Below are 12,577 nucleotides of genomic sequence, written 5' to 3'. Positions count from 1 at the left end.
TTACCTCAACATTAGCCTCTAGCCTTCTTCACCAGATATTGGCGTAAACTGAAAGGATGCCGTGGCTTCTCAGAGTTACAATAAATAACAGTAACTCTCCTTTTATTGGCTGACGTACTGTCCATGACTCTGGAGGTTTTTGCCATCCACTGTCGAGTTACAAATGCTAGTGCAGCAGCGTTAGCTAGCGCAGACTCAGCAACCTTGCAGGCACACAGAATGGAAACATTGACTATACATCCCTTCTTGGCCATTTTGAAAGGAGAAAAAATGACAACTCCACAACCAGCTGAGAATGATAAATGACCTGCACTTGTATTGTGCCGTTCAGTCAGAGGACACGGTGCATCATTCATTCATTCACACGCCAGTGGTGATGAGCTGCAGTGCTGCCACAGCTGCCCCGAGGCACAATGACAGAGCTGTGGCTGCTGTACGTAGGCGCCAGTCCCTCTGACTACCACTAGTAGGCAAGGAGGGTGAAGTGTCTTGCTCAAGGACACAACAGTAGAAGGAAATCTGTTTCAATGCAACTTTCCTTCCAACATGGAGATGCTAGACAGTTTGTGATCATTTCCTTGTAAAATTCTTACTTATTGTACCTTTAATATCCAGACAAATGTTAAAAAAAACAAGGAGAATTCCTGGTTTGTGGTTCAATTCATGCAAAGCTTTAAAGTTCCTTGAGTTTACTCCTTCCTAAATTTAGATCATTTTCAAAAATGCACAGTGTGTTATAGAATTATTTAAGATGCATGTGGTATAATTTAAGGGAAACTCCAGAAAGGTTAAACAGGTTCCAGTTTTGATTCTTTTTCCTCTGTCCAGTCACATGCCAGTTTGGGTTAAAGTTTTACTCTTCCAAATGTTCACCTCTTCAGTTATTTCTTCAGCTCACATAAACATAAAACCAGTGGTGCATCGTAGACCACTGGTTTCCCCAAGTCTTGCGCTACAGATTTGGGACCTTTGAGATTTGCTGGTAAAAGCTAGAAAATGCAGAGGCAAATTGACAAAGCAAAGCTTTATCTACTATTTCTGTCAATTTATGGCTTTTTCTTTAGCTTTTACAGCAATTCTCGCTAAACAGTAAAAATACAACAATCTGGATTAATTATTAGATTGATTTGAGATTTTCTGAACTTCCCAACATCAACTTTGGGAAACATTGATTTTAGTCTTGTTTCCCTTCTTGCATATTAGTCATTTTTCTCTGAAAAATTTGCCTTTTTTTGACCAAGCCAACAAAAGTTAAGTGAGTTGTTTATTCATTGTAACAGAATCATGAAGTTTGAGTATCTTGATGTGAAATATTGGGATTTAAAGAGAGTAGGACACAAATGGGTGATGCAAATATTCAACGGGAAAAGGGCTCTGAGATTAGTTGGTGACATCATCCTGAGAAGTCATTTGCAGAGGTCAGTGAGGAGAGCGGTGACCTCATCATGATACAAGACAAGAGGCTGACTTTTATCTAGGTGTCTGGATATGCTCTGAACCCCCACTCCCAGCCTGACTTTACCATTATAATGTTGTACCTGCATGACTGCTGAAGCACATTTGCCCTTTCCTTATTGGCTACCACAAAATCTGTCATTTAGACATTCTCTCAGTGCTGCAACAGTTAGTCATCGTCGTCGTCTTCCTCCACTTATCCGGGTCCGGGTCGTGGGGGCAGCATCCCAACTAGAGAGCTCCAGACCATCCTCTCCCCAGGCACCTCCACCAGTTCCTCCGGCAGGACACCAAGACGTTCTCGGACCAGATTGGAGATGTAACCTCTCCAACGTGTCCTGGGTCGACCCGTGGGCCTCCTGCCGGCAGGACATGCCCGAAACACCTCCCCAGGGAGAAGTCCAGGAGACATCCTGACCAGATGCCCAAACCACCTCAACTGACTCCTTTCGATCCGGAGGAGCAGCGGTTCTACTCCGAGTCCTTCCCAAATGTTCAAGCTCCTCACCCTATCTCTAAGGCTGAGCTCAGCCACCCTACAGAGGAAACTCATTTCGGCCGCTTGTATTTGCGATCTCATTCTTTCGGTCATTACCCAAACCACATGACCATAGGTGAGGGTTGGGACGTAGATTGACCGGTAAATCAAAAGCCTGGCTTTCTGGCTCAGCTCCCTCTTCACCACGACAGATCGGATCAGCGTCCGCATCACTGCAGACGGCGAACCAATCCGCCTGTCAATCTCCCGATCCCTCCTACCCTCACTAGTGAACAAGACCCCAAGATACTTAAACTCCTCCACTTGAGGTAGGACCTCTCTCCCGACCTGGAGTTGGCAAGCCACCCTTTTCCGGTCGAGAACCATTGTCTCAGATTTGGAGGTGCTGATCCTCATCCCAGCCGCTTCACACTCGGCCGCGAACCTACCCAGTAAGAGCTGAAGGTCAGAGCTGGATGAAGCTAGGAGGACCACATCATCCGCAAAAAGCAGAGACAAGATTCTCCTGCCACCAAACTCGACACAGTCCACACCACGACTGTGTCTAGAAATTCTGTCCATAAAGGTTATGAACAGAACCGGTGACAAAGGGCAGCTCTGGCAGAGTCCAACCCTCACCGGGAACAGGTCCGACTTACTACCGGCTATGAGGACCAAACTCACTCTCCTCTGGTAAAGGGATTGAATGGCCTTTAACAAAAAGCCACCCACCCCATACTCCTGGAGCGTCCCCCACAGGGTGCCTCTGGGGATACGGTCATAAGCCTTCTCCAAATACACAAAACACATGTCGATTGGTTGGACAAACTCCCATGCCCCCTCCATCACCCTTGCAAGGGTATAGAGCTGGTCCACAGTTCCACGGCCAGGACAAAAACCACATTGCTCCTCCTCAATCTGAGATTCAACTATTGATGGGACCCTCCTCTCCAGGACCTTGGAGTAGACCTTTCCAGGGAGGGTGAGGAGTGTGATCCCCTATAGTTGGAACACACCCTCTGGTCACCCTTCTTAAAGATGGGGACCACCACCCTGGTCTGCCACTCCACAGGAACTGCCCCCGATGACCACGCAATGTTGCAGAGACGTGTGAACCACGACAGCCCTACAACACCCATAGCCTTGAGATACCCAGGATGAATCTCATCCACCCCCGAGGCTCCGGCGCTGTGTAGTTGTTTGACTACCTCAGCAACTTCTGCCCCAGAGATTGGACAGTCCATCCCCAGGTCTCCCTGCTCTGGCTCTTCCTTGGAATGCACGTAGGTGGGATTGAGGAGCTCCTCAAAGTATTCCTTCCACCATCCGACTATAGCCCCAGCTGACGTCAGCAGCTCCCCATCCCCACTGTAAATAGTGTGCGCGAGTTGCTGCCTCCCTCTCCTGAGGCGCCGGACAGTTTGCCAGAACCTCTTTGGCGCCAATCTATAGTCTTTCTCCATGTCCTCACCAAACTCCTCCCACGCCCGAGATTTTGTCTCGGCAACTGCCACGGCTGCACCCCGCTTGGCTATCCGGTGTTCGCCTGCTGCCTCCGGAGACCCACAGACCAGACATGCCCTGTAGACCTCCTTCAAACTGATGGCTCCCGAACCTCTGGTGTCCACCAGCGGGTACGGGGGTTGCCACCATGACTGGCACCGGCCACCTTGCGACCACAGCTAGCAACAGCCACCTCAACAATCGCAGAGTGGAACAAGGCTCACTCGGAGTCAACGTCCCCCACTGCTTTCGGGATGCGGTCAAAGTTCTGCCGGAGGGGGGAGTTGAAGACCGTCTTGACAGATTCTTCTGCCAAGCGTTCCCAGCAGACCCTCACTATGCATTTGGGTCTACCAGGTCTGTGCGGCATCTTCCCCTGCCATCTGATCCAACTCACCACCAGGTGGTGATCCGTTGACAGCTCCGCTCCTCTCTTCACGTGGGTGTCCAAAACATACGGCCGCAGGTCAGATGATACAACTACAAAGTCCATCATGGACCTGCGACCTAGGCTGCCCTGGTACCAAGTGTACCGATGGGCATCCTTGTGTTTGAACATGTGTTCGTTATGGCCAAACTCAGCTTGCACACAAGTCCAATATCAAAACACCACTCAAGTTCCGATCATGCGGGCCATTCCTACCAATCACACCCCTCCAGGTCATGCTGTCATTGCCCATGTGAACATTGAAGTCCCCCAGCAGGACAATGGAGTCCCCTGATGGAGCACTATCTAGCACTCTTCCCAGGCACTCCAAAAAGGGTGGGTACTCTGAACTGATATTTGGCGCATAAGCACAAACAGTCAGGACCAGTTCCCCGACCCGAAGGTGCAGAGAAGCTACCCTCTCATCCCCCAGGGTAAACCCCAACACACAGGCAGAGAGTCTTGAGGCTAACAAAAAGCCAACCCCAGCCCCCCGCCTCTCACCCGGAGTGACTCCAGCAAAGGAGAATGTCCAACCCCTCTCAAGGACTTAGGTTCCAGAGCCAATGCTATGTGTTGAGGTGAGTCCGACTATATCTAGCTGGTACCGCTCAACCTCTGCCACAAGTTCCTGCTCCTTCCCTGCCAGCGAGTTGACGTTCCATGTCCCAATAACCAGTTTCCTTGTCTGGGGATCGGACTGCCAAGGCTCCCGCCTCGGTCTGCCACCCGATCCACACTGCACCAGACCCTTCATGTTCCTCCTGCGGGTGGTGGGTCCACAGTTGGCTGAGCCCATGTATCCGGGCCCCATGGGCGAAGGCCCAGCCACCAGGCGCTCGCTCACAGGCCCCAACCCCAGGCCTGGCTCTAGGGTGGGACCCCGGTAACCCTTTGGGCCGGGTACTCCATTTCTTTGTTTTTACATCCATGAAAGATCCTCTGAACCGTTCTTTGTCTCACCCTTCACCTAAGACTCATTTGTCATGGGAGACCCTACCAGGGGCACAAAGTGTCCCACACAACATAGCTCCTAGGATCATTAGGGCACTCAAACTCCTCCACCAAGATAAGGTGACGGTTCAAGATGGAGTTGGTGATTTACAAATTTACAAATCAGTGCAGACATCTTCCAACTCATAACCCAATATTCCTACCAAAACGCTGTGTTTAGATGCAGCTTATAATTGGAAGTGGGCACCAGCACCTGAGGCGAGGCTGAGTGAACAGGTCCCCCTTCCTGGTGCCATTCATTGTGCTCATCCCCAAGGCCCTATGCATTTGTATGGAATGTCATTGATGGAATTGTTTGATTTTAAATGTATTTTGAACCTCTTATAATAGCTTCTGAGACAAATTTCTTCTTTGAATTGTCAGAGTTGCAACTTGCAACAGGAAATATTCAAAATTACTTCTTATTTTTGGTTTCTGCAAGTCTGAAAAAGAGAAATGTGAGAAATCTTTGGAACTGGTTGGAGTCCAAATTGCAGAAAACATAGTCATTTAAAAATGTAGAAAATGTTTTTTTTCCCCCAGCTTGTTGCTTCCAAAAACTTTGACTTTAATTCCCTGATTCTGGTTTAAAAGGTTCATCAACAAAGTCTAAACTCTAGTAGTAACAAACTTCCTATGGAATAAAAAAAATAAATAAAAAGAAAGCATGATTTATGTTGAATGATGTAATTTTCACCATCTCTGCACTTTTAATTTATCTTCACATGTTTCTTCCTCCTCTTTTCATCCTGTCCTCCTGAAGAAATGCACTGAGTGGGACTGGAAGCTAATTTGAATCAATCCATAGCCGTCTGGGATTCTTCCTGTGTGTGAGTTCCGTCCGGTGCCCTTGTCTAACTGCATGCACGGAGAGGAAGCGTGCATTGGAGAAGTATCGCACGTTGACTGTAAATCTATGACAGCCACTAAACACCACTCCTGGAAACGTGGTGCTGAGTGCGAAAGGCTATCTGACTGAATCCAAATGAGATTGATTTCCATGCCAAATCCATTAGTTAACCGTGCGCTCTGACAAATAGCCCTCTCACTAACTTGATTAACTGTAGGGAGGGAGCTTTAGCTGCTCGTAGATATTTTACATTTATAAATTGGGATATTTTTCTGAATATGTGCACACTGACACCAGCAGGATGTCCTTAACCTAACTTACACACAACACCAGCGTTTAGTCACTGAAGTGAGCCCTTCACTCCCTCCACCACCACCCTGGCCCTCATTCCCCTAAACAGCCAATGAGGATGCTGTCTATTCATGAGCTGAAGTGGGAGCAGGCATGTGCAGGCAGCCTGCCACAGGAGGAGGTGTGTCTCTGTGAGCCAAGAGAGTGTGCACGAGCGAGAATGTGCTCACACTGAGAGAGGAGGTGGAGGAGTGAAGAGTGGATGTAGGCATGCAAGTGGGAGTCAGGAGGAGTGACAGGGAAGGTAGAGAGGGGAGCCAGGTGCATGCTGCTGAACGATTACTGACTTACACACTCACCACAAACACACTTCACAACAAAATATAGTGAAACACCGGAGTGTGTCAGTGTGTTTTTGTGCCTGGGTGTGTGTGCGCTCAGCAACAGAGCGGGATCTCTGAGGATACACGGATGAGAAAGAAGAGTAGGGGATCCAAGGAAGAGGAGCCTGAGTGTGCATTGCCCTGGGGGGAGCTCACACACAGCAGACAGCGCACACACTCCAGCGGGCACTCGGCACTGTTTCCCTGACAACTAGAATGGGCTGTAATTTGTGCACCTTGCAGAAACGGGAGGAACATTACAAACTGCTCTACGAGATTGCACAGGTAAGTGAGACTTGGAGGAAGGAGGAAGTCTTCATGACAGCATAGGTGATGATGTAAATCTTGGCAAGAATGATTGGGTGTGAAAATAACTTGATTTCCATCCGATGCAAAGGCAGCACTTCTAACTGCAAAATGAGCAAAGTTAAAGAAAACAGAAAGTGAAGGAGACAGTTTTGGAGCAGAACTTTGGAGCAAACGATGATGGAGTCGAGTGAAATGTACAAAAAATGAGCTGCCGGACATGGTGCCAGTAAGTGTGTGTGTTTCTCCATCAAAGTGAAAGGAGCTAGTTATTTCTCCTCAGTTGCAGAAGATGTGAGAACAAGTTCAGCTCTTCTTGCTGCAGGGGAAATCTTCACATCTGCTCTGCTTGTGCTTGAGCAAAGCAGTTCAAAAAGATGACCACTAAATGAGTTTCACTTCTTATTTCTTTGAGCTGTTTGTTAGGAGTAGACATACTGATCTCTAGGACCTAGTCAGATTTATGCATGCTTTTTAATTAAATGACTTCTTTTCTTTAAAAAAAAAACCCCTGATAAAGTTTTAATGAGATTTAATTAAATCTGCATTGGATACATTTTGCACGCTTTAAGTGATGTCTCAGGTTCCTAATAGGTTTTTGAGTAAAGGGTCCAACAAACATGCAGTTTCATGGTTTTGTTGTAGAAGTTAGTTTTTTGCGAAGCTGATTGTGGGGAAACCTGTTCTTGCCTTTCTCACTAGAGTTGAGAACAACACGGGCAAACATTAAGCCAAGCGTTCATTCATCATTTAGTGTCTTACACTGTTACAGAGCGCAGAAACTCAATACGGTGCAGCCAGCCTGAGCAAGTTAGTTGTTTGGGGGATATTCTTTATATGATCCATAGTATCAGATTACAATAAAGAGATGTAATCTGTTTTGAGTTGTTGAGTCAATTTATAGTGCAGTACAATTGATTGTCTTCTATCGGGCTACTGCTTTTTCAGGGTCTGGGTTAAAGCTAATGGTTCTTCTGTAGTTTGTGATTTGTCTCTTTGTGCACAGATAAAAAAAAATAACTATCATAACTATATCAGAGTGCATCTAAAGTTATATTAAGTGCAAGATTGTCATGGGTTATCTATGAAAAAGCTTAAACTTAAATAAAAAGGGTCCAAATATAAAACCCTGGGGCACACCAACATTATCAATCAACAAAGCAAAATTAAGATTGATGCAAACACGTTTTTCTGTTGCTTAAATATGTTTTTATCATTTGAAATCCTGTTTTGGACTACTGACATCCAAATGTTTTGCCAAAATCAAGCAAACATCTGAGTTGTTTGCTGGAAAAGTTTCAAGAAAAAAAATCGTTTTTCTCTTCTGTCGTGGAGATGCATGAATGTTTCTTTCCATTTCTCGACCAGAACAGACTCCCCAGAATCTTATGAGTACGATGAAAGAAAAACAGACATAAGCATGGCGTGAAAGATTAGGGAAATTTTGGAAATCAATGCTTTTTTGCTTCTTATTAGGTGGGTTGTTGGTAGCATTTGTGTGCAAATATCATAAATACAACAATGGAATTTTAATTCTTTGTTCAGATGCTGGAACACAATTAGAAGCTTCTCCTTTTTAACATGTATGCAACCAGATTTAACCCAGAAAAAGAAGAAAGAAACGGCCTCTAGTAGGTTGTTTTGTGGGTACATTTCAGCAGATGCAGTGTACAATATTGTGTTTGCATGGAAATTTGTTGGAACAAATCCAGGAAGGACCTACTCTTCCCACATTACACTGCAGGTATCTTCACAAAATGGCACATGTCCAAGAATATGTGTGTGCACAAACGAAAGTGAGCAGCCGCTTGCTGGTAAAAGCTCTGTGTTAGGTTGGAAGCAGCAAGCGCCAGAGTTGAGAGAAAGAGAAAAAAGCTCATCAGGCAGCAAGTGTGTCAGCGTGACTTTGTCCTGAAACGAGACTGAAGGGATTCTGTAAATCCACGGAGACTTCCTCAACAATCCCTCATTTCTTCTTTTTCTCTGCAACCTTCGTTAGTTGGGCTCTCCTCCTGCCCGTCTCCCCCTCAACAATCTGTTTCTGCCCACACACACACACACACACACACACACACACACACAACAGTATTCTACTGGCAGGGCCTTTTTGTATTACCAAAGAATATCATACTGCTAAAGGTGTGTGTGTGTGTGTGTGTGTGTGTGTGTGTGTGTGTGTGTGTGTGTGTGTGTGTGTGTGTGTGTGTGTGTGTGTGTGTGTGTGTGTGTGTGTGTGTGTGTGTGTGTGTGTGTGTGTGTGTGTGTGTGTGTGTGTTATAGAAGTAATCAGCAGCAGACTGCAGTTTGATCTCAACAACTGATTTTTATAATGTGCCCTCTGGTTTCCTCAGGTAAACAGCTGAGGTCAAGTTTGATTTTGTTTCACACACACACACACACACACACAAATAAATAAACAAAAAATAAAAAAAAGAGTCCTGACCAAGCCCAGACTGGTCCTGTGTAATGAAGTTTCCAACAAGTTGTTTTTTTAAACGTTAGCACCTTGAAATGTCTTGCCTATTTTCAGAGTTTGTCAAAGCCGGTTCATGTTTCATAGATATACTCTGATTTAAACAGAAAAATGTTGTTTCAAAGCAAATTTTTTAAATATGTTTTAATGAGCTACAGCCTAATCCTACAAATGTATTAGCCCATTTGTGATAACTGGAAGTGAGTCGGAAAATGTGTCCTTTGTTGGCAGGTTTTCCAGAATTAATCTGCCTGTTTTAGACCCAGGCCATCACACAACCACCACCGTGGCATGATGTTATTTTCAATAACAGCCTTAAGTGTGTTTACATGTGCATCATAAAACTGGACATTTGCCATAAATAGACTGATGCAGTTTTTTTAAACGCATGTAAATGCATTCATGCTGAGGGTGAACTGGTTCTAATGTGGGCAACGGTGGCACAGGAGTTAAGTGCTCGTCCCAGAATCGGAAGGTTGAAGGTTCGAGCCCCGCTTAGTTTGTCGCTGTTGTTGTGTCCTTGGGCAAGACACTTAACCCACCTTGCCTGCTGGTGGTGGTCGGAGGGACCGGTGGCGCCAGTGATCGGCAGCCTTGCCTCTGTCAGTGCGCCCCAGGGCACTCGTCCACTGTTTAAGGCCCGGGCCGGGTAGCGTAGGTTGTTTACATATCTGGGTGGCCTGGTATTTTTCCTGGCCAACCAAGGCTCATTCTCAGCCCTCTTCTCGAGGGGGTCTGCTTCAGGCTGACCAGGGCCAACACACCCACTGCTGACAGCAAATTCACACCTTCCATCAGAGCAAGCCTCTGATTGGTGGGTAGAATCAGCCCACATGGGCTTAAGGCAAGGATGTGTGGAATCAACCGGGCCAGGCTGGGGCCGACTGGGGCTACCCGGCCCGGGCCAACCCGGTACAGATGGGAATGGCCCATAATTCTGCAAAGAAAGGGTCTGGTTTCTCACAGGCAGAGTGGCACATGAGGGGAGGGACTAGCAGCTCAAAAATAACCAATCAGAAAAAAGACGGAAATGCCGACTGTACCAAGCGACGCTGTAGTTTCTTAGCTGTAGTAAAAAAAAGGCGTCTGGCGACAGCGCAAACATCATTTATTTTTTTAGAACAAAAGATTTTTGCGCTTATACTTGTTGTTTTAAAGACGTGTCCAAGTCACTTAGAACAGAGGAAAGAGCCGCAGCGAACTACGCTTCCGTCACCATGTTTGACAAACTCGGCGTTTTGGTGTGTGACGTACGCTGCTCAGCGCTGATTGGCTCGGTTAGAATTCTCACGAGGTGGGGTTATTTGAATAGGAGAGTTCCCAGACCCTTTCTCTGTGCAGAATTAAACTGAGGAAGAGTCTGGCAGGCAAGGTTAAGATAATGTGGTAGGAACCGCTGCTTTAGTTCGATCTAGATGTGCATTTACACACGAGTGTCATCTGTAGTCCAGAGGTAATGGGAGACATGCCTTCTTAAGAGATCCAGCTTTCTGCCCAAAAACATTTCCCACAAGTCTTAGGGATCAAAATTACTATTATTTACAATGAATTCAAAACTCATTAACCATCTTAACCATGTGTGTTTTCTTGGTTCTTTTGTTGATCGGTTTCTTGAGAATGGGGTAGGGTGTGTTGTTTTTTGGCATCTTTTAGCTGACATCGTATAGTCAGGAAGGTTCTGATAGAAGTAATCAGGCCTGGGTGGGGCTAATGAAATAGAAAATCATAAAAGAAAACATAGCATATGAAATATTTTAAAAGGCATTTAAAACATTATAAAACAATGTCCAGCAATAGATTACTACATGAATCAAACCAATTTAGGATGTACAACAACAAAAAGAAACAACAACTTGAAATCTTCTAAAGAGAAAAACATAGAACCTCTGAAGCAGTAAATAAGTATCAGACTAACCTTAGATTATGACAGATGACCAGTATGGCTTCAGAAATAATAAAAACATTTGACAACAACTGATTTGATGTAAATAGTAACATTGAGTAATAATGACGAAAACTATAGAATGAGTGATTGTAGATTTCATTCAGTGTACTTATAAAGTACCACGAGTCATCTTAAAGCACCATCCAAAGCAACAAATCCAAATGGTTCAGATTTAAGCTAACTGATTGTAAGAGACTCAATTAATTTGTAACTAAATTAGACTAATCATGAAAAGCTGATTAGTCAAATGTGCCTAGAAACAACAGACTGAATGGCTTCAGGAGACCTGGCTTTAGACCAGGCCAGTCGGCACGGACCGTAGAAGTTTACTGGAGCTTTCAGTTTCTACTTTAGTGCCAGTTTTGTCCCACAAGGATCCAACTCTCAGGTCTGTACTTCATTTCAATAATTAAAGACTTTTATTAAAGAGCAGGGAAAGTGCTGAAGAAACAGTTTTCTTTAAAAGTGTCAGCAGTTAGCTCGCCAGTTACAGTTCACTAACCAGCCCTCTGGGCTTTCCCATCACACTCCTGCAGCCAAATATTAACAAACAACAACAACAAAAACACAGGAAGCTTTTGATATTCTTGGAGACCCTTAAAAGTTTTTTTTCCATTTCTTTTATTAAGGTTTACATTGTCATTGCTGCTGTAACAAAAGTACAATGAATCTTAAACGGATGTAAACCCATGGGCAGACCTTTCACTGTTGGTGTCTTTCATGACGAGTTTGAGTTTCCAGCCTGCAGGCCCAGCTGTATCTGTTCCTACGGCTACATGATTATGGCAGGGCTCCTTGCTGCTCGACCCCCAGCTGCCCAGCAGCCTCTAGGAGATTTATGACTCTCGCCGGACCATTTTACATTCAACGTTTCATTGGTGATTCGCGGTTTGTATGTGCGTCTCCCCAAACTCACTCGGCACGGCACCATTCAGACTGTAGCAAAATACTATTCCATGCATTTTGCTTGTGGCTGTGTTAAATTGTCCCACAGCCTCTGGGCTTTAGAATCTCACAGGACCCATTTGTTTACTGCTTTTAGTTTTCCTCAAATCAGCATTTTCCTATTGGACAATAATACAGAAGGACAAAAACGGTCACTTGCAGTGATAGACGGTACTTCCCAGGGTTCTAAAATAATAAGCTAAAATTATTTTTGAAACAGGAAAATAAAATAAATAAAACACAAAGCTAATCTACAGAACAAGGTAGGCTTTGAATGCCAACACAGTCATGGAACACCTCAGGTATCTTCCCTGGGATGCTTCTGCCGCAAACAGAAGCCTGCGATGCCGAGAGAGCGCTAAACACCAGTCGCCATTTTCGAGGTCCAAACATCTCCAGTTGTCCATGACTTCAAATGGTGATTTTCTTTTTGGGGCTCTGGTAGATTTTCCTAAAGTGGAAGTGGTAGCAGCCAGTGAGACCGACAACCGGATGGTCCAATAGTTCCTTTTGTTCCAAAGCGTTTAA

At 45.3% G+C, this 12,577-nt stretch overlaps 1 protein-coding gene across 1 annotated transcript in view; it reads left to right on the top strand.

Moving 5' to 3' along the window:
- Positions 1-6,245: 6,245 nt before the first annotated feature.
- Positions 6,246-12,577, top strand: part of pdzrn4 (PDZ domain containing ring finger 4) — a 59,413-nt gene continuing 53,081 nt past the window's right edge. The window contains exon 1 of the mRNA XM_015957762.3: positions 6,246-6,665. Within this exon, the coding sequence (XP_015813248.3) occupies positions 6,597-6,665 (69 nt within the window). The 5' untranslated portion in view covers positions 6,246-6,596. The remainder of the gene's footprint in view (positions 6,666-12,577) is intronic.

Source organism: Nothobranchius furzeri, chromosome 1, assembly GCF_043380555.1.
Source record: "Nothobranchius furzeri strain GRZ-AD chromosome 1, NfurGRZ-RIMD1, whole genome shotgun sequence".
Taxonomy (NCBI): domain Eukaryota; kingdom Metazoa; phylum Chordata; class Actinopteri; order Cyprinodontiformes; family Nothobranchiidae; genus Nothobranchius; species Nothobranchius furzeri.
The sequence above is the reverse complement of the archived record's forward strand: the minus strand, read 5'-3'. Positions and strand labels throughout refer to the sequence as shown.